At 38.9% G+C, this 23,297-nt stretch overlaps 1 protein-coding gene and 1 pseudogene across 8 annotated transcripts in view; both read right to left on the bottom strand.

Annotated features, from left to right (window-relative positions):
* The window catches only part of Lama2 (laminin subunit alpha 2), a 573,571-nt gene that overhangs the window by 292,067 nt on the left and 258,207 nt on the right, over window positions 1–23,297 (bottom strand). For all 8 annotated transcript variants that reach the window (XM_028877376.1, XM_028877370.2, XM_028877371.2 and 5 more), the window contains exons 11-12: window positions 23,135–23,275; window positions 19,793–19,966 (exon numbers count right to left, since the gene is read on the bottom strand). In XM_028877376.1, coding sequence (XP_028733209.1) covers window positions 19,793–19,966; window positions 23,135–23,275 — 315 coding nt within the window. The remainder of the gene's footprint in view (window positions 1–19,792; window positions 19,967–23,134; window positions 23,276–23,297) is intronic.
* On the bottom strand, window positions 10,176–10,291 carry LOC114698638 (annotated as a pseudogene).

Here is a 23,297-nt window from a genome sequence, read left to right as displayed (position 1 = left end):
TTGAAGAAAAATGGATACATATTACAGAGTAAAATAAGGCAATCTGAAAAGGCTATTCAGGAATGCCCCCCAAGTACAGGACATCTGTAAAAAGCAAAGCCAGGAAGAACTTGATGATGACCACAGTCCATGTTATTTTGTCACTTAAAAATGTAAATCTGAAAGTAACATGTGTCTTAGAAAACATATTCTGACATGGCTGGAGAGATGGCTCAGTAGATAAATTTTTGCTGAACAAACACAAGGACCTGTGTTCTCAGCACCCACATAAAAAGCCAGTATAGTAACGCCAACCATAATTTCAGCATTAGGGAGGCAGAGATGTCAGATCCTTGAGGCTCAAGGGCCACATAGCAAAGCTGAATAGATGAGTTACAGTTGAGGGAGCAACTCTAAATATACAATGGAGAGATCGATGAAGATATCCAATATAGAACTCTAGTCTCCACACTTGCACTTATACCCAGATGCTCTCATTCTCTCTCTCTCTCTCTCTCTCTCTCTCTCTCTCTCTCTCTCTCTCTCTCTCTCTCTCTCTCTCTCTCTCTCTCTCACACACACACACACACACACACACACACTGAAGAAAAATAAGGTATCATTTCTGATCAGTGGATGCAGAGTAGTGGAAAGATGGTTAGATCAAGAATCCACAATGAACACTTGAAATACTTTAAAATGCATACACTTCTACTGGAGAACATATTTTAGAATGAGGCAGACTAAATAGTATTAAACCAAGCATTTAAATTGCAAGCCACAGCTGACCAAATATTATTGTATCTATTTATTTTACTATCTTGAAAGACAGCTGCTTCCTAAATGTAAGCAGACTAGGTTCATTTTAACCAAATTCTTAAATTTGATGTCATAAACTTGAAGTTTCAAAATAAATTGTTTGATGTTTAACCCATCTTGCTGGTAAAGTGGCCTACTCTTCTTTTTTAACATCCTGCATTGAAACATAGAAAGAGGTCTAAGTGGATGTCAAGAAGTTGTATTGGCGAGAAAGAGGAGGGTTTTTATGAGCGAGAATTGTTGAGACCAAGGTTGGAAAAAGCACAGGGACAAATATCCAAACGAAAGAAAACACATGAACTATGAACCTATAGCTGAGGAGCCCCAAACTGGATCAGGCCCTCTGGATAAATAAGACAGTTGATTAGCTTGATCTGCTTAGGAGGCATCCAGACAGTGGGACCGGGCCCTGTCCTCGGTGCATGAACTGGCTGTTTGGAACCTGGGGCTTATACAGGGACACATGGCTCAGTCTGGGAGGAGGGGACTGGACCAGCCTGGACTGAATCTACCAGGTTGAACTCAATCCTCAGGGGAGTCTTTGCCCTGGAGGAGATGGGAATGGGGGTGGGCTGGGGGGAAGGCAGGGGAGTAGGAAGGGAGAGAACAAGGGAATCCGTGGCTGATATGTAAAATTAAATTTAATAAATAAATTTAAAAAAAGAAGTTGTAAATTCTATGTATGTTTAGACTCAGGGGAAGCTGTGTCTCTTTATTCAAATGACTTAATCGCTTGGCTTTTCACCTTCTACATTTCATTCCAGGTGTTGTCAAAATGCAAAACAGGAAAAAGATTAAATCACATTGACTTAAGAAGCAAAGGGAATCCGTATTGGTTCATACTCCCTTTTGACCTGGAATGGATGGACCCCAGAGCACACAGAGAAGCTGCATCAGGACACAACAGAATGTAGAATCCACTTAATAGAGTACAATTCATAGTCTTCTCATCCCTGAAACTTTGCTTCTGTGTAAATATTCATGTCTTACATTCCTCCAGAACACACAGGAAAATACTTTTACCCACCTAGTGCTCTATAAGCGCAGAAAATTTGAGGGTTGGGAAAAAATTTAGAAAACTATTTAGGCCTTCCCCTTGGCACTGAACAGATATGGACCTAAATGACTCCAGACATATTTTATGTATATATATGTATATTTAGAAGATCTGCTCAGACACTTCTTAGGAAATTCCAAGCAAGCATTTTTAATGAGGTTTCAAACTTTTTTTTTCATTTAAGAGAATTCAACCTATACTTTTCCTTCCTCATTTTCTAAGGAAATAGAAATAAATGTTAACACAGAAACACACATTTACTCACTCAAAAGAAGTTGTGGAATTTCTATCTGAAGTAATCTGTGTGCTCAGGGGGCACAGAATCAAGTTGTAAGTGTTGGGGGAGGTAACAAATTTGTAGAGAGTAAAAAAAAAAAACAAAAAAACGTTTCTATGTGTAGGGAGGTCCCAGGGGAAGGCCTAACTAAGAAAGAACTGTCAGAGATGAATCCATAGAACTCAACATCTGATCTTCATTGTTCTGGATGAACAAAAGCTAATCAATCAGGAAAGTTGTAGATGAAATGCCCCACAAAAGGAATGCTGAATCAGGAAAACTGAGAAACCATTAGATAGTTATGGGCATTTAATGGTGGGACTACTGTCTTCTTAAGCTTCATGGGGGCTGTGAGTGTAGAAGGTATTCTGGGTTTCCATTTTATCCTTCTAATGCTAACCTTCTTAAGGAAGGAATAGGTGATCAGATTTGAGGTTCCTAAAGCATCTCTCCACCAGGTATGTGAATAACATTTTAGAGCTGGGAGGTAAGGGTAGAAAGAAAGTTCAATGGCCTTTTCTGCAATGTAGGCAGAAAGTGATGTTTCCCAAACACTAGTTGTTCGGGGTCTTGAATCATCTTAGTTGCTTTGCTTGACACTTTTCACATTGTCTACGGCTGGGCTTATGTTTCATCAGCGCATCTGGATGTGGAGAATAGCCCAACTGGGTAAATTTTTTTTCTTTTCAACTGTTGTTAGATGGTGCCTTTCCCATACTTTGTAGAGTTATTATTTCTTACCTCATAGTCAACTGAGTGAATGATTCTATATGGTGTTAGAATCAAAGGTTTTTAAATCTGCAGAAGACTTCTAATTCACATGATCTATTTGTTTAATTTGTTTTCACATTTTTTTTTTCAGAATTAGGCTTTTCTAAGAGGAAATCAGATGAATACTGGAGGTATACATGCAAGTAGAGTGCCCAACTCGGTCACCCACATTATTTACCATCAACACCACTGGCCCTGTCTCAGCCATGATTCCAGTCTCGCACTTCAAAACCCACCAGGTCAGATGCTGTGACCTGGTCCTGTCCTGTGGCCCTGTAACCAACACCATCTCCATTTGTCCTGCAATGGGAGCTTTTCTTACTCATCTTGAATCAGTGCTATCCCTCATCATTTGATGCCACATCCCCATCTCCTTAGACATATGCCAATCTCTCCCTTCTCTACCCAGTGCCCCTCCTACTTTCTGGTGAACTAGCAGCATTCATACCTCCCTCTGAAAGCCATAACTACTCCTATCTGCTACTATACAGTGTGATACCTACCTCTCTCTATGGCAAGAGCCACCCCTACCTCCATCTAACCTGGGCCATCCCATCCCCTCTCTATCTTCCCCAGACTTGTCACATAATTTGTATGTTTTGAACTTTCTACTAATGATTTTATTGAAGAGCCTGCTTATTGGGCAGAGGCATCTGCACAGGGGTGGTCCTACAAAGTTGGTCAGAGAGAACCTACTCCGGAGAGTTGTCCTCCGATCATTCATGCCAATACACACACACACACACACACACACACACACACACACACACACACACACACACACTACAATTTAAAAAAGCGATTTTGTTTGCAAACTGAGTCTTTTGCTGATACAATATAACCCTCCACATTATGAGGAGTTGAAGCTGTGTAGGTGAAGTAAGGGTTTGCCTCTGTTGGCACTCACCTTGTAGTAGCAGTCTCCAGATGGCAGCACCCCTAACAAACTTTGGGAAACTTAGCAACCCTTGTAGGACACAAAACTGTTCCCAACCCCCTCAAAACATTCTGTTCCCGCCAAGTCTCGTTTCTTCCTCATTCCGAATATTAATGGCTGTGCACTTCAGACTTCCTATTCTAAAAGAAAACAGCTGCTTGCTGAGATTAATTTTCTTCCTGTGTGAAGATGTGTGCCTAGATTATTCTGTTTATAATGAATTTGATAATAAATTTAAATTTGCATATTTTTTAGTGGTAGCTAAAAGAGAATCATTTAAGGGATTTCTTGTACATACTAAACTATTAGATCATAAAGCTGGCCTCTGAATTCAAATAAAGCGTGTTACAGTATATTTTCTTAAGCCTTGGAAAGCCTAAGTGTGTAGAGCCATCTACAGATGATATATATCAGTAGTTTTAGAAGTCATCCTAAAAGAGTATCTCGTATTTATGGACGAAAAGTGGGGTGGGAAACTTGCTAAAACTATAGATTCTGGGGTTGGAGAATTGGTTCCATGAATAAAATGTTTGTACCCATGTGGTGACCTGACTTCAAATTCTTATAGACCACATCAAAGCAGGACACAGTAGCTCAGTGTTCCTATAACAAGGGGGGAGGCGGAGACTGGAGGCTCCATGGAAGTTTGCAGGCCAGCTAACCTCACACACACAGCTGGGAGCAACAAAAAGATGATGTCTCAAACAAGGTGGAAAGCTAGGAGCCACAGCTGAAGGTATCTTTTGTTATACACATACAAAATTGCCCACAAGCATCACACACACACACACACACACACACACACACACACACACACACACACAAGAAAGGAGAGAAAGAGGGCGAAGGAAGAGAGATAAAAAGAGGGAGGGAGGGAGAGAGGAGCATGGGGGGGAGAGAAAGATGGAGGGAGAATTTCAACAAAAGTATAAATTCTCAGGTATTTGCCCAAGTCTTCTGGGTTAAGGTAGCAGTGCCGATGTTTAACGAAGACTCTAGATGACCTACCTACAAAGATACAGAGTAGATGGAGAGACATCCATCAGAGATTGCCATGGCTATTAATAGAACTCAGTTTAAAACACAGACTTAGATTTGAGTATTTTCTCCACCCCTTAGTCTGGTCTGTCTCCTTTTAGTAAAAATACTACAGTGTGTGAGTCAGGAAGATGGAGTTAAACCCTGACCAGGCTGTGCCTCAGGAATCAAGCTGTTGTGGGCTTCATTCCCAGCATAGTTAACATTCTCCCTCGCCTAAATATCTTTACTGACACAAAGATCAAGAGCTTGGCACAACAGAAAGAATCTACTTTCAAACCAGCATGCTATCCATCATCCTCCATGTATCTGCCAGACAGTGAGATACATTGAATTACTACACTTTAAAGTTAGCAAAGAGTCCTGATCAAGAATGTAATTAAGATTACATGTTACAGTATTGAAATTGTATCTCTAGACTTATTGGGATGGGGCAGTGGGGGAAGGGGAAGCCAAACAAAGTACTTTAATCTTTAATCAATACTATTGCATTCAAATTTAAAATTGTTTGATATCAGAATAAGAGCAACAGCAACACACTGTTCCTTTTTTCCTTCTGTGCTGTGGGTGGAAACAAGCTTAAGGCAGCAAACTGCCTGCAGGACCTTCAATGGCCAATGAAACTTCTTCCCTGTGGGTTGTTTCCACTGCATTTCATTACAGAGGACATATTCTGGAATGCTGAAGCTGATGATCCCTTCAAATCCAGCCTCAGATGAAAATTAGAGAGAAAAGTCATTCACTCTCCCACCACAGCATCACTTTGTAAACAGGATAAGAATTCCTGGCAGTCACTTGATAAACAAAATGCTCTAAAATTAAAGATACATCAATGGGCCCTTCTGATCCATTTCCGTTTGCGTTCCATTTTTTCACTCTGTTTTTCACTTTCCTTTTCCTCCCTCTCTCCTTCTCTCTCCTTTCCCCCCCTCTTTCTACCTTACTCTTCTCTTACCCTTTCTTCTTTGTCCTGTTTTCATTTATCTTGTCTTGGGGAAGAGTTGTAAAGCCTCAGTGGAATATAGGCACAATTAGAGTTAACAACAATAGCTTCTGGCAGGTGTTTATTATTTTCCATGCCTCCTCTTAACTGATGAATGCTTGTTAATTCATTTAATCCTCACAGTGGCTCTATGAATTGGTATTGGTATTCATCCACCTATCACTGGAGGGAAAGTGAGTATATTGAAACAAAGTTATGGCCGAGATTTCATAAAGCTGTTGTCTGTAAGAACTAAGGCTAACAGAATTCCTTGTTCCCATGATAAACAATATTGGGAGTTCACATACTTTCTATTCCTGATTTGTAAATAGATGAATACATGCTTGAGTCAGTGCTGAGACAATTTTCTTCCTCAACTAAGATCCATCTAAACTAACATACCTATAGATTTATATCAGCTTCTGCAATATGTGATTCTAGATCTTGGCCTCGATCTATCGACAAATGCCAAGGTTTTATATCTTGTGTTCTGCACAGTCTCAGAGAGTTACCTGTCATGCAGGAACTATTTTAAAACTGCCCATTTCCCCTAAAGCCTAAAAGCCCCAGCCCCCACACCTTCTGAGCTGCTATTTCAAGTTAGTTAAGATGTTGTCTCTCTTCAAGGCTTCACTAAAACAATACAAATAAGTTTATAAGCCAAAATTTGTCTAATACTTTGTAAGAAATCTTAAGATTTATTATTAAATATATGTAAGTATATACATATACGTGTATATATATATATATATATCTATATATGTGTATAGTGAAATAACTTGATACTCAGGTTCTCCTAAAGCCAAAAAGATGTCTATAGTTGAATATTAAAACTATCCAGCTTCAGTAACTACCTACAGAATTTTTAGCACACCTTCCTTTACAGCCCCAAATCAAATTATGTACATTTGAGTGATAAAATTTCTCTATAAAGAAAAAGGAAGTTCGGTATAGTTTCTCCCACTCACATGAAAGATGAAATGTGAAATTTAATGGGTGAAGTTCTTTCTTCCAAAAACATATTCATTTATTCATGTGTGTTCAGTGAAAAAAATCTTTTTTCCTTTGGAACTTTTGCACAACCAGGAGACAGACAAGAATGAAATATTCAAATACTGTAAACAACCAAATACTTAATAAACGAAAATTCCGAGTCCAGTCATCTCAGAGCATTACACCCAGGGAGGGATGTTTCCTAATGAAGGAAGCCAGTATGATAACTCTTTCAGGTGTCAACACATAAAGCACAAGGAAGGCCCATTTCTTTGGAAATCGCTGTAAATATATCCATCAGGGTGAAACAATCATCTGTGTCTAGTCATGTGTGCTCTCTGCCTCCGTGGCTGTCACTGCTGTCGATCTGAGGCTGAGAGGTAATGGCCTCATGATTCAAGGAAACTGCTGAAGTGTGTACTCAGGCTTCAGTTTGAGAGATGGGTTCATTTATCATCATAATAAGCCATTACCATGGATAGGTCGCAACTCATTGAAGAGACAGTCAGTCTAATTGGCTCAATTCTGCTAGCTTTCGATGTGCCTCAAGGAGATAAGCACTTTTTTTGCAGGTAATTTTCAATCACCCACAAACTACCTGTTCAATAATTCATCACATTTCAGGTTGGGGTCCTAACTCCCTCTTCTTCAATGTGGCAAATGTGAGATGCGGGCCGCTCAGTATCCCAGACTCAGGTGATGGAGCGGGAACTTTAGAGTAAGTCAGGTAGGACACAGCTGCCACTACTAGGAGTGACAGGAGACACAAAAAATAAAAGTGTCAACTGTGTACTTCCCCAAAAGGCGCTGCTGCAGCAGGCAGGATTTACTAAAGAATCTGGAAAGATATGAGTACTATTATTTGAATCCCAGAGATTAATTAAGCATGACAACCACTGTTTGGCAGATAGGACTGGACCCTTAATACATATTAAGGGATTACATTTAAGGAACAGTTTTTACGGCAAAGTGTAGAAGGCAAAATAACAGCTTGTAGCAGACTAAATTATAAATATAAATTAAAGTTGTTTTAGTTAGCATGCCTTGTTTTACAAATTGGACAATATTTTCTTCTCAAGAAGGGCAATAGAATAGTCTCTGCCACAAATTCATGTCAATTCAAATACTAGATGTGACTCTAAAGAATCAAGCCACCTTATAAGTACAAATACATATTCTTTTTTCTCTACTTGAAGATGAATGCTAGTCATACATACATACACATCCATATGTATATGTATATATCACATCAGTTTAACCATTTAAAGATATACTTTGTATGTATCACTTCATATTATTTTGCAACTACTATGCATAGGAATTCTAGCTTATTTATCATTATATGCTGTTTGATTGTATAGCTATAGCAACATTCATGGTATCACTCATTGATCAATGAGCATTTCTGTGGCTAAGATCCATTTGTGACACTTCACACAGGTATGTGGAGTTCTAGACTGAGCCCCCAGAAGGGAAGTTTGTAGGAATATGTACATTTGTAACTTCAGTGGAGGTTTCTAAAGTTGGATGTCTTTGATTGCATCAGACTATCAACTGATGAGGATCTGTTTCTTTAAGGTCTCATTCAAGAGCATGTTATCTTCTTACCTTTATCATATGGTGCATGATAGATGACTGCTCAGTGTAATTACCATATTATGAAACAAGTGAGCATAATTTCTTGTATTTTAGGGCCATTTTTTCCTCTCCTAGGAACTGTTCATTCTTATCTGTTGAGTGTTTTTCTATTTGACTCCAAGCCTTGCTCTTATCTATTCCTATGATTTCTTTACAGAACTGACAGATTGCCAGTTGTTTGCCAAATATTACACCAAGAATGAAAGCCATTGGGTTTTAAAAAGAATTAATATTTTATTACTCGGTTGGCTTACGCTGTCATAACAAATATCATGGACTGGGCAGTTTAAATAACAGAAATCGACATCCTCACAGTTTCAGATGCTAGACATTGGAAACCGAGAGGGTGTCATAGCAGAGAAAGAAGAGTATGTTCTCGACATCTCTCCTTGCCTTGAAGACAGCTGCCTTCATGTTCATATGCTACTGTGTGTGTGTGTGTGTGTGTGTGTGTGTGTGTGTGTGTGTGTGTGTCTGTCTGTCTGTCTGTCCCCAAACTTTCTCTCATGCAAGGACTCCAGTAATATTGAGTTAGGGTCCATCTTAATTGTTTCATTTTCATCTGTGTTATTATTACTATGAGATATTGACTGCAGTTTTGGAATTTTTGGCAATTTCTTGAGCAGGGACAGAGGAGCATAAGATATTCAAATCCTTTTTTTCTGCCAGGTCTTCAGTAAAGAAAGAACCAGTGGGACACTTATGCCACTTGTTTTGGATGAGATGACATGATATGTATCAGCTCTACTCTGAAACATTCAAGATAAAGTGCAAACTGTGCTGTAGGTATTTCCAAGACTGGTCATTTCTCTTTGTTGCAAAGCTGACATTTAAGTCATATCATCTCTTTCCTTGTTAAACCTCAACTTTCAAACTGTCCATTTTCATCTGTAATGCTATCACTGCCATCAGGCATCGTGTCAGCAGCAAGTAGGTATGCAAAGATGTATTCTTTAGCAAAAATCTTTTCCTGATATGAAGCTTACATTCAATGTAAATTATCACAGAAAACAACTACAGAAAAAAATCACAAAGCAAATTATATTTGCTGAAGATATTCTATGTGCCCAGGGCAATTTTCTTTTGAACTTTGTGTCATTCTGAAGAATGTCCTAACTATTACTTTGTAAACCCTGGAGGCCAAGATTGAATGGATCACAACACTAATAAACATTTACTATCTAACTCATGTCTATGTAAGATACATAGAATAAAACATTAACCAGTATTATCTCATATATTACCAAATCAGGTCATTCTTTACCCATGTAAGAGTTTTCAGTCAGTTCTCATGGAAACGAACAGTGGGAAATTGGTCTGGAAGCAAATTGTTGGCAAGGATGTCCCCATCTGATGGCTGTGAGGAAGAATCTGATCCAGGCCTCTCTCTTTGGCTTGTAAATAGCCATCTCTCTGGGACTTCACACCATTTCACTCTACAGACTGCACCATCTACAATGTCCATTACCCACAATGCATCAACAAGTAAAACAGAATGTCCAGAAAACTCTTGCCATGGCAGGTTCAGAAATAGCATAGCGAATTGCACTTAAAGTTAGCTCTTTCCCAGAGGCAGAGTAGCATTTGGAGGGTTTGTCCTATATAGAACTGGAAAGTTTGTCAGAACCATCAGTCCATTGGCTCCCATAGTCTACTACTAGGCTGCACATGGAACATAAGTGTAAAGTGTTGTTGAATGGAATACAGAAGAAAGGCATACTTTTTTACATTAAGAAATAGATATTAAACTGGTAAGAACAGATACTATACTTGATCTTAGCCAAAAGGCCAAGAAGCAATAAGAAGAATTGTAGGAGCAAGAGAGGTCAGGATAACACAAAAACACAACCCACAGAAGCAACTAAGCAGGCCTGATAGGGGCTCACAGAGACTGAAACAACATTCACAGAGCTTTTATGGGTCTGAGCTAGGCCCTCTGCATATATGTTATGGTTGTGCAGTTTGGTGTTCTTGCGGAACTCCTAACAATGTGTGTGTGTGTGTGTGTGTGTGTGTGTGTGTGTTGGAGGGGGGGTGTCTCTGACTCTTTTGCCAGCTCTTGGGTTCCTGTTCCTCCTCTTGGGTTGCCTCATCTACCTTTGATATGAGAGTGTGTTGCCTAGTTGTATTGTAACTTGTCTTGCTATATGGTTGATGTCCCCGGTGGGGGGGGGTGTTGTTTTCTGAAGGGAAACAGAGGAGGAGTGGATCTGGGGGAGAGGGGAGGTTATGGTGGGGGGCACTGGGAGGAGGGGATAAAGGGTAAACTGTGATTGGGATGTAATGTATGAGAGAAGAGTAAATAATAATAAAAAAAGAGACAGTGTGCATTTGAAATGATGTTTGTGTGCTCTCTTTAGTTTTGAGATAAGAAGTGTCAGAGGACATGGGAGGCTATTTTAAACACACTTGCCATGATGATGTCTTCCTTTTTCTAAGTTCAGAGACGAGTTTTACACAAGGATTACTTGAAGTTCTAGCTTAAGTCACTGTCTTTGGTCATTTATTCCATAAATGTTATGTTTGACCTGAGGGCTAAAAAAATAGTGGGCCAGAGAGGTCTTCTAGCTAGCAGTAGTAGGGAAGAAAAAACCTTTTTGTTTATTTTTCTAATACATATAATCTGTCTTATAGGGCCAAATTTCCATCTGGTATGGCTTGTGCTTTGGCCTGAAGAAATTTCTCCATCTCCTGTAATGTAATTTTCTCTGTGATTTATTTCTCTAAGAATGTCTTTGTCTTCATTTTTCAAAGATATTTCAGTCTGTTGAAAATTTTGAACTGACAATACTGGCTTGTTTATTTTGTTGTCTTTCCTTTCTCAGAAAAAAACCTTTGAAATATCTTTGTATTATATTTTAGTTTGGAAGAATCTTAGTCTATTCAACTACCATAACAAAATACCACAAACTGGGCCACTTATTAACAACAGAAATTTACTGTTCACAGTTTGGAGAATAGGGGTCTAATATCAAACCATCAGTAGCTCCCACATCTGATGAGGGCTTCTTCTCTGCTATTTATTCTGGCTTCTGGTTTTATTTTGTCATGGGATTCTTGAGTGTGAAAATGAGTGGTTCTCTGTATCTATATCTCTTTCTTGTGCCTTTTCTTGGGCTCTTTTTCCTTCTCTTTTGTCCTATTCTGACATGTTCGCTTTTGTTTTATCTTATTATATTTTATTATTATCCCTTAGATGTCTGTTATTTTCTAACAGATAAAAATGGGTGGATCCATATGGCTGAGGAGGTGTGGAGGAACTGGGAGGAGTAGGGGAAGAGGAAGTCATAGTCAGAATATATTATATGAAAAAAAATCTATTTTTCACAAAAACACCTTTAAAAAGAGAAGCACAACATTGCACTCCCAAGGGGCAGGACAGTTACCTTTACCCTTTATTTGTAATGGCACCGAACCCACTTACAAGGGAATGAGTAAATTACTTCCCAAAAGACCCACCTCTTAGTATTATCACTTGAGGTTTGGGAGGGCACCAACCCCTGGATCATCTTACAAACTGTCAATGTCTGAGTTTCTTTTCCTCTTAGTGTGAGAAAATACTCTGACAAAATCAACTTCAGGGGAAAGGGGTTTATTTGGCTCACAGGTCAAAACTCCAGTCCATCATGTTAGGGAAGTCTTGGGTGCAAGAGTTTGAAGCATCCATCATAAGGAGTCAGAGAGAAAGGAATGAACGCAGGCATGCTGTTGTTCAGTTCCATTTCTCCATCCCTGCCATCCGGGATCCCAGCCAGGGAATACTGCTGCTCAGAAAGTGGAAAGGTCTCTTCACCTCTATAATTAACATAAACTAGCTAATCCCCCAGTCATGGCCAGATGCCCACTTCCCAGCTGGTTCTTCGTTCCGTCATGTCGACAGTTGATCGGCACAGATGGAATCTGCTATGCTCCTTGTCTTTATTCTTCTCTGCATGTTTTGTCACTTGCTACACCCCTGGCTGTTTCCCCTTTTTCTGCTCTCTTCCTAATCGGATTCTACCATTCCTCCTCATGGTTATCCTGTCATATTTGGGTCTTCTCCCTTGACCTGATTTTGCTTCATCAGGTGAGGGTTCATATGTTCCACTTCTACTCATATGTCCTGTGCCTTGTAATATCTGATGTGATACCAGATATTGGTGCATTTTAGACTGCTAAGTCCTGAGTTTTGTTGTACTTTAATTGGATGGGACTTGGTTTTGGTATGCAGTTAATTTTCCCGGAAAGGATAATTCTTTTCAGTAGATTCTCTCCAGACTTGCCTTCAGACTTTGTTAGCATGAATGAAGAGTGGCTGTGGTCTGGAGCTAATTTAGTCCCCCTACTAAGCAAGTGTTCTCTGACACTTTACCGAATGTCCTCACTGCTATGAAGGCATTCCAGGTTGAGTCACGGGAAAGCGAGCTAACTCCAGGGAACAAGTTTTGCTCCAAACACTTTGCCAACCATTGAGTTTGGGAGACTCGTAGAGTAGCTGTATCTGGGTTTCTTCATGCATGTACCACTCACCAATTGGGTCCCTGCTTGCAGAAATGCAGATCTCATGCTCTTCGTCTCCACCTTCTGTGGCTTGTTCTCCCTTCACGTTGTGCTGAGCAGATTCTTGGTAAGTCGGCCTCTGTGTGTGCCAGCCCTTCTGCTTGGCGTACCCATGCTCTATTGAGGTTTTTCCCTTGGTGTACTTCACTCCAGAAACCACTGCTCAGGCACTAATCTGAGACATCTGTAAACCCGATTCTTCAATTTTCATTTCTCAGTGATTGTGTTACCTTGGCATCCAATGCTCAGTATTATAAGCTGTCCAATCATATAATTTTGGTCAAGTGTTCCTGTGACTTAAACGAGGGAAGGAAATCCAGACCATGGTCAAAAGCAGGCATCCCAATGCATTATCCTCATGGAGCTTATTTAGTGTGATTGTGAAATTTTAATCTTTCCATCCAGCAGGAATTCATTTTTATGCATGATGAAAGGTAAGAGCACATTACTTACCCTTTTCCCTACTGATAATTCTTGGCTCCAGATCCATAGTCTATCCTACTAACACTGATTTGCAATTTGGCTAAAAGAAAAATTCATGTATGAACAGGGAGGGCATTTATGGATTTGTGTCTTTTAGTTATATTAATCTCATCTTTTAGTTATATTAATTTTTTGAATCTTTGTATCAGTAATGATTGATTTGCTTCTGTTTTCATCCATGATTTTGGATGATGAGTTACATGTTCTTACCTCCCTGGTCAAAGTTTTGTTTAGATCAAAGATATCAAACCATGTAAAACTGCATGAAAGAAACTCCCATTGTTTCATAAGATGGAAGACAGTGAAGGTGTTTTCAACCCGAGTCAGTTCACTGTGTTGCATTTCATCATTTTTCAAGTTATTCAGAGTTAGTATGTGGATTTTTACGTTTTGACCTGTTGACCTTCTGATATTGCCTCTTTAATTTTTAAAGTCATTTCAATTATTATTATTTTGTGTGTGTGTGTGTGTGTGTGTGTGTGTGTGTGTGTGTGTGTGTATGCTCCTGCATGTATTTGTATGTGTTCATGTGTATTCATGTATGTGGAGGCCTGAAGGGAATGCCAGGTGTGTTCCTAAATTGGCCTCTACCTTTATTTTTGAGACTGGGTCCCTCAGTGAACCTGGAACTGGCCAGGAACTGGCCAGGGAGCTATAGAAACCCACCTGTTTTTGCTACCGAAGTGCAAGATTAGGGTTGAAGGAGGGCCGCTGCATGCGGCTTTTACTTAGAGGCTAGAGGTTTGAATTTATGGCCTCAAGCTTGCAATCACCACACACACCCCTCTTTGCATATCATTATCCCCTTTTGCTTAATTGTTTTCATTCCATTCCTTCTAATATTAAGTTTGTGTCTGTGTCTTCTCTGTGGTCATCGGCTTTCTTTTGCATTCAAATGCATTAATATTCCTCGTGTGTGTGTGTGTGTGTGTGTGTGTGTGTGTGTGTGTGTGTGCTTGAGATTGGGTCTCACTCTGTAGCCCCGGCTGGATTGAACTAAAAACCTCCTGCCTCAGTCTCTTACACTCTGCATATTATTTCTGCTCATACACTTTCTGTCGGATATGTTGCTTCAGTACTTTATTTTCAAAGCAAAGTGACTCCAAGAAGTTAAAGATAAATGTTTGAACAATGCCCAACTGCAAAGCGTAGCACACATCTAGATACCAATTTACCTTCATTGTTTTCCTAGTTGAGATATTTTGGTTTACTGGCCAATGATTTTTGACTGTGTATATTAACACACATGAAGACACAATTTCGTAGCTGAGTGAATATATTAGATGGCATGTTTTGTGCAGAATCGTGGTGGCCATGCATTCCTATACCCTGACCAGTAAATTTCTATTGTTAAAGTCCTAGACTTTATTAGTTTTGTTGTCTACCAAACAACAACCTATTCACATTGATATACTACTGTGGAAACTCCTTTATCTCCCTAACAATCTGTTATTAACCTGAATGTTACCCTACCTAACTTAACTCATTCAGTTAATTATAGAAAGTGATCTTTGTGCCTATTATATTTCATTATAAAATAAGGAAAACAAAATACATATGAAGATTAGAATTCTCTTCTATATACCAGTTTTCTGGAAGAAATAAGGTACATAATAAACTAATATTACAGTAAGGACATATCTTTGCTGTAAAGACTATTTTCTGTGACCTTGAATCCTTCTTGGGGATACGTACTTTTGCATAGCATACTTCATAGTAACTACAGTCAATGAATGATTCCTTGGTCTTTTTATGTTTCAACATGGATTTTCTCATTTATCCTTAACAATTTATTGGGGTTATTCCGAGCAGAAAATATTTCCTGGGTCCCTGGGTCTAATTCTAAATCACACTTACTAGACTTTGATTTTTGAAATTAAAAAAAGACTACCAGCTGACTTACCCTTTTAACTTTTATGGCCGGGTCTTCCTCCACATTCACAGAGATTTTAATTAATCCATTTGGCTTAATCCACAGTTCAAGTTAGAAGGAATGTAGGTGGAAAAGAGAATCTAAAATTCAACTTTCTGGTTACTTTTTTTTTTTTTTTTTTTTTTTGAGACAGGCTCTCACTCTGTCTGTCCTAGAACCACTATGTACCCCATGACACGACTAACCTCAAACTCCTCACTTGAGTGCTGAATTTCAGGTGTGAGTACCCTGCCCTGCTTGAACTCCACTTTTAAACAATGTTGAGAAATATGAAACAATGACCGTTTGTGTTTTAACTTAAAAAAAAAACAAAAAAAAACCTATGGGCTTGAAATCTCCTCTCAACTTCCACACAAACTTCTGCACAGGGGTCACATGTCAACAATCTAACCAAATATATATATATATATTGGCTTTTGTTTGTTTAAGCATGTACTATCAATCAAAGTATTTTCTCAGATCTTTTTATGTCCACTCTGTCGGAATGATTTCAGCATCCATTTTCTTCCTGTGCACAGATGTAATGTGGGCCTTCCAAAGAGCACAACAAACGGATTTACCAGAGATGCTTCTACGTGGAAAGACTTCATGAGAGCATCTTAAAGCCTAACTGCAGGCATTACTACCAGCAGAAACTACTGCATGTTTCTCTGAACTAGCCACAGAAATCCAATATGGTGGAGTCGAAAATAAGAATGATTTTGTAAAAAACAAACAAACAAAATCTCATAAGGTTAATTCAATAATCTTCGAAGACAGAAATTTAAATTTAACAGCAGTGTAAGAATAGAAGCAAGCACGCAGGAGCAGCTTCTTGGAGAATTTTACAGAGAACTGCTTTTGGACGCTGCACCAACCATTTCAGTCCACTAGGGGAACCTTAAGCGAATGACTGCATCAGTATTCCAGCAGCATTTAGTTTACCAAAGCAGTAAATTAGCCTAACTCTGAAATTCCCAAACTGTTTCTGAACAGCAGCTGCTTTTGGAAAGCCAGCAGGGCTCTCTGTCCTCTTCCTCGCTCCTCTTCTGCCTGTCACCCCACCCCACCCCCTGGCACAAATGCCCTAAAAACAAGCATTAACATTTGCCCAGGATTGTGAAAATAAAATGCTATCCATTGCACCCCAGTGGGGAACTGACTTAATCCTCTTGGAGGATTGAGAATGACATGAGAAAATTACGTAAAAATAAACTGCCAATGGTGCCTGGTATTTGCTCGTGGAGGAGAAAAAAAAATATGTCATGATTACTATTGAGGAATTAATTCATACTTGAGATGATGAAATTTTATGAGTGGCATGTAAATAAATGGGCTACGGTCTTCTGGGCTTCATCCACGATTCACACACACACTCCTAAAGCTCCTTACTTTCCACAAGGCAGTGTTGTTTCACCGGATAAGGGGCATTCTGTATTAAATTTGCTTGCATTCTTGAGTTTGATGACAAGCAGGATGGCTTGTGTGTTTTCACAGTGTGTCCCAGGAAAGGGCTCTTTTAGTATGTGTGTGGTTAGGGTGCTAAGAGATGAAGGAAGAACTACAGTGACTTTATTATAGGAAGCATATGCCCAACATCATTCCCCTCTGTTGCAAGCAGCCATATAACTAAAGAAATAGAAAAATGTTTCTGAATCTATCCCACTTATTTTTAGGAAAAAGTGATAGTATCTCATAAATAAATTTTTTTATCTTAAGAATTAACACTGAAAAAAGTAGAGATGACATCATATTCTAATAGCCTATAGACCATGGCTATCAATAAAACCCGGTGATTAAGCTGATATAAAAGAAAATCATGATGTACTATTCCTATCAGATTCTGGCAGTGGCTCTTATTCACATAGCAATTACTGGCAAAAAAAAATTTAGCCTCCACTGTTTAGAAAAGTGGGTTTATTGAATTTACAAACAAGGACCTACAATTTTCCATTTCCTTAGCAAGATATTAAATCAAGCAAGCTAAGTGTGTCATCATGACTATAATTTACGTGATGTGACATGACAGTTAAGATGTACTGTGGTAATTTCTGAGAGCTGGCAGTATTATTGTGGTATCAAAAATTTATATGGTTCAGTTATTAAGGCAAATTGTTTCATTCATACTGAGCGTGCTGACAGTAAACCACTGAGGGCTTCCACGGTGCACTAAAAAATGCCTTCCATAGTCAAGCAATTTGCACACTCTGTTACCATCATTTTGCTCACTGAATGGAAATGGGGACACTGGCAGGCAGGGCTTTGTGAAGTGAAAATGATCTGCTGTGGAATAGGAAGGGTTCCGTTGTGGGTGGTTAGAAGAAACAGTTCAGCCAGATGAGGGAAGTTATCTTTGGGATCCAACCACTATGAACAGGATGTCCAACTTCTTTGCTCCAGTGTTATTTAATATCCCATTTGCTTGCTTTCCTTCTGTTGGTTTGATTTTCAGCCAACAGAAAGAAAAGGCATATGACCGAAAAAGAAATGATGGAAAATGTGGTCATTTCTATTAGTAACTATCATTAAATCAATAAATTTTAGCTTAGTGCCATCAAAGAAAAAAGGGAAGAAAGAAAGAAAGAAAGAAAGAAAGAAAGAAAGAAAGAAAGAAAGAAAGAAAGAGAGAGAGAGAAATGTCTGAAACTCATCTGAATTTGACCTAAATTTCTTCTTGAAGCTCTTTCAGCAATAAAGGGAAAGAAGTTTATTTTTATTTTTAACTTCCTGGCAATGTTAAGCAGAAGAAATTCAAGACAGGAATACAGGAGTTTTCTAAATAGAATAGAATAAAATGACTTCGTGTCATAAAGGACCTAGCAAATAAAAGTTTAATTATATTTTTATTACAGCTATTGAATTTTATGCAACATATGCTGTCTATTTTAAAATACATGCTCATTGAAAACCTACTTTATTCGTTTACACATTTTTCATAGTAGCATTTAGAAGCCTGTTAAAAATAAGAACCTGGCTATGAGTTAAAATGTTTCAATCAGCTAAAATTACCAGTTCCCATTCATTGAGCAATATATGTTACTATCATTTCTGTTTAAATGTTCACACATTATGCAATACAGCTAATAATTGTAAGTATACTTTTGTTTACAAATGAAGAATTTTTTATAGCCAGTATTAACAATATGTTCTTAGAGGTGACAGGTGATATTATTTCCCCATCACCAGCTTTTTTTCCTTTTTTTTATTAAGAGATTTTTCTATTCATTTTACATATCAACCACAGATTCCCCTGTCCTCCCTTCTCCCACCTTCCAGCCTTCCCCCCCAAAAGCCCCATTCCCACCTCCTCCAAGGCAAGGTCTCCCATGGGGAGTCAGCAGAGCCTGGTACATTCAGTTGAGGCAGGTCCAAGCCCCTCCTCCCTGCACCAAGGCTGCACAAAATGTCACTCCATAGGCACTAGGCTCCAAAAAGCCAGCTCATGTACTAGGAACAAGTCCCAGTCCTACTGCCTGAGTATGTACTCATCACCAGCTTTTTGCCATCACAAGCTGATGGTAACTTAATCCATGACAAGATACTAATTTTCATACACCAGGAAAATACTCACAAAAAACTAAATTTAGTTTCTAACAAATTATTTGGCAAGAGAAAACAGAATTCTAAACACCAAGAAATATATCTAGAGAGAATTAATGTACAATAGCATAAATTTTACACACACACACACACACACACACACACACACACACACACACCGTGAATTTTCAAAGTTGCTCTCATTTTTTATTGTGTGTGTATTTTACATGTGTGAACCAGATTGAAAACAACATGTGCTTTCAATGTGGCAAGTTCAGGGTACTTCTCCGTCCAAACTCTAAAAACTATGTAGTTTATATATACCTCATAGCAAACATTGAGTTAGATACATAATAAATCTCCTTTTCCAATTAGCATGCATATTGGAAAGAAGGAAAATGTGACTGACTGCCATGGCTTATCAATTTTGATATAAAACTAAAAGAGATGAGGGGAGCTTTGTAAAAAAAAATGCCACCCTAGACTACTGTACAAGTAGTTATATTTAAATGAACACATCACAGTTTCCTCCAATATCTAAAATATATTTTCCAAAAGACTCTAGAGATTTCATTAATATTCACTCATTCAAAAAGTTTACCTAGGACCTATAAGAAAATCCAAAGATGTCACAGTCCTTCGCTATCTCCTACATTCTATAAGTCATGCCACATGGAGGGTGCCCCCAACTTACCTCATTAACTTTTGGAAGTCTAATACAGCAGATGTTTGATTTCAATATTAAAAAAAACATGTTAACTAAAACTCACTTCCTAGATAGGTCAGTTAAAATACAGTTTCCAGAAGAATGTCACAAATGGACTTACTTTGTTTCCCAGATATGGAGCTGGCGCACTCCAGTAGTATCCATCCAGGAGGGATCGCCGGGCCTCAGAGTTACTGATGCTGATCTGGTGAGGTGAGTCTGGGTTATCAAGCTGGGGAGCCACCTGAATGTGGCCGGAGATGTCTGTGAGATACCAGCCTCGCATATCTTGAACCTTAAAGAAAATATAACCATCACTGGTTACAAAACACACACACACACACAAGCAAACAACAGCAGCAGCTCATTTTTCTCCAGCATAGACCTTGCTATTTTTGAAATTAGGATTGGGGAAAAGCTACAGACACTTAAAAAACATAGGAGTTGTGTATGATGTGTACATCACCACACTTACCATATGTAGTCACAAAGAATCCATTGTTTATTTTTTTAATTGAAGTTTTTGAGAATCATGATAGAGTCAAATAATAATCAGTTTCTACTGTTCCTTAAAATCTGGTTCCAAGTACTATGTGTGTGTGTGTGTGTGTGTGTGTGTGTGTGTGTGTATGTGTGTGTGTGTGTGTGTGTGTGTGTGTGTGTGTGTGTGTGCATGTGCATGAGATGTGTCTGTGCATATGTGCCTGCAGGTACCTGTGTGAATGTCTGTGGTGGGGGTCAGAGATTAGCACCTACTGTCTTCCGCAATTGCTGTCCAACTTTTTGAGACCCGGTCTCTCGCTGGCCCTGGTGCTGATTTGGTTCCTCCCATCTCTGTCTCCGCAGTGCTGGAGGTATTGCTGTGCTCCATGGTACCCGGCTGTTGATGTGAGTCCTGAGGATTTATATTCAGGCCCCCGTGTTTGCATGGTAAGCATTTCGCTAACGTAACCAAAAATAGAAATCCGTTCTAACTTACACAACGGTTATAATGCCATATATTTTATCAAATAATTTGACTTGGAATTTTACATTTTTCACTTCAGTAGTGTTTATTACTGCTTTAGGAGACCTAATATCTCACAAGTGTTGCATATATATTCATAAAGCAGAGGACAAAAGGAAATCATACATGCAAGGCCTAAAAGGTAGCTTTTCATTCAATATTACAATTCCCCCTACTTTATAAATTTTATGTTTTGAGGCTCTATGTCACTTGAATCCACCAGAATGTTGCTATGACAACATCTCCCAAAACTGTATATATTCTTTACCATAGGATCAGAAGTACTCTGGGGACCAGAAGTACCTGGCCCAGAAAAGGAAATTGTTTGCTTTACAGTGTTATACCCTAGTCAAGGTCAGGTATACACTTTCACTTCAAATTGAAGCCATCCTGTCTAGTTAAGACAAAGCAGTATTTGCTGAGGTGTAAGGCTATGAGTGAGACACCAGGGTTATATTAGTTTTATTGTCACTGTGGCTAAATACCTACTATCAACAACTGAAGGTGGGAAGGATTTATTTTGCTTCTAGTTTCCAGAAGATTTGTCCATCACAGTGGTCAGATTGTGTTAGAGAAGAGTCATCTAACTCATGGTGGCCAGTGGGCAGAGTATAGAGAGGAAGAATCCATGGCCTAATGTCTTTTCCCAAAACATTCCCCATTGGACTTACTTCCTCTTACCAGGCCCCACTTACAGGATTCCTACCACCTCCCAATAGACTATTAAACATTTCAATCTATCAATAGGACCAAACCATCTACTGGATGAGAGTCTGTGTAATCCAGACATTATTGCCTATATGCAGAAGAGTACTCTATGAAAATCCTATTCAACTCTCAGTTTAGGCAAGCTGATAACCCAGGTTAATCACCACAGGGGCTACCAGTTTCAGAATACTACTTCCCGAGATATAATTGGTGTTGCAAGTGATTGATAGCAACCACAGTGATAAGGCTGAGGATGTATAGACTAAACGTAACTTTTAATTTTCTTTTTGTGTAGAGATTATTTGATTTTTGTTCATCTTTAAAGCTTTGGGATATCTAAGTCAGCTTTGATCAAAAGAAAATACCAAACAAGGTCAATGGACATTGGATAAGTAAGTAGATGGAAATAAATTCTGCTTTCTAACTTTACCTATCCTTCAGGTGTTCTGAGACATCTGAAATAGGAGTGTGGATCTAGGTTCTGAAGACTTAAGACTTGAGTGTTACCTGTTCCTTGTCCCTTGGCAAACCATGAAACTTAAATTTTTCAGTGGAATTGTTAGGAATGTTAAGCATGACTCTGTAAACAATATGAAGAAGTTAGACTTTGAGTCCATTTGTCATTGTTTCTTCAGAGGTTTTTTTTAAATCATACATTGGATAAGTACCTAGAGATTCACACTCAGACACAAGAGTACAGTCAGAAACTTCTTATTTCAAATGACTTAAAAGCGATATAGACAGAACAATATTTCATGATTGTGCTCTGGATTACTTTGCAGATCGAAGCTGGAAGAAGTGCTTAGGAGCTAGCTTATCAAAATATCAGTCTATAAAACATGACTCTGACATGCCATTCTGCTGTTTACAATCGATTAATATCTGCCCAGGTAGAACCCCACAGTGTCTCAGTGGCCTCTCTCTGGAAATCTACTTCTTTATTCATTCTAAATTTCATTTCTTCCAGCCTACTTCCTATATGTTCTGCACTCAAAGTACAGCCCATGTCACTATGGCAATCCCCAAAGATCCCATTTTCCTTTCATATATTTTCTACAGGGGAACAAATGGCTCTCTGCAGACAGGCAGTGGGGAGCATGGTGGGCAATGTGGGTAGAGATGTAATATGTGTTTGTTTTAGAAAAAGACAGGCTCAGTTATTGCTGAAGACCTGACAAGTCAGGCTTTTCTTAAGTGACATGTAGATCATTTTGGTGAATGAAAATAAATTTACTATTGTGATCTTATGTTTTCTCTTATACATCTTACATTTGGGATGAAAGCAACATGATTTTCATTATGCTTTCATATATGGGAGCTGACAAGGGTTGCATCTACTTCAGAGATGACTCAGTCTATACACTTACAAAAATACTTTAATATGGATTATTTTAGTGTATGTATATAAGGTATGTGCATGAGTGTGGATACCCATAGAGACCAAAAGAGGACATCAGATCACCTGGAGCTAGCATTACAGGCAGTTGTGAGCCACCTGTGGGTACTGGGAACCAAACTCTAGACCTCTTCATGAACAGCAAACACTAGGCCACAGATGAAATCTGAAAGGTTTTGAACCTAAGCACAGAAGAGCATTTGAAGGAAGTTCCATCCACTTTCTTTCTGGGCAAGTTTAAGTTGTATCTAAGGTTGTTTTTGTTTTGTTTTTCAATTTCCTACCAAAGAACAAAAATAGCAGAGACAGGAAGGAGCATGGGGTGGCAAGTGGAGGGCAGTGAGCATCCTTACATTGTCATAGGCCCAGGAGGAACTCTGACATCTGTTTGACACCCCTGAACAGAAGCACTCATCACAGCCTTTTGGATTATCCTCTTGCAAGTTGAAGAAGCCAGATTTGCAACGGCTACAGTCTTCACCTTCAACGTTCTCCTGAAAGCATAGAGAGGTGTGT

Source organism: Peromyscus leucopus, chromosome 8a (genome assembly GCF_004664715.2).
Source record: "Peromyscus leucopus breed LL Stock chromosome 8a, UCI_PerLeu_2.1, whole genome shotgun sequence".
Taxonomy (NCBI): domain Eukaryota; kingdom Metazoa; phylum Chordata; class Mammalia; order Rodentia; family Cricetidae; genus Peromyscus; species Peromyscus leucopus.
Note: the sequence above shows the minus strand (reverse complement) of the source record. Positions and strands in the feature narration are given on the sequence as shown.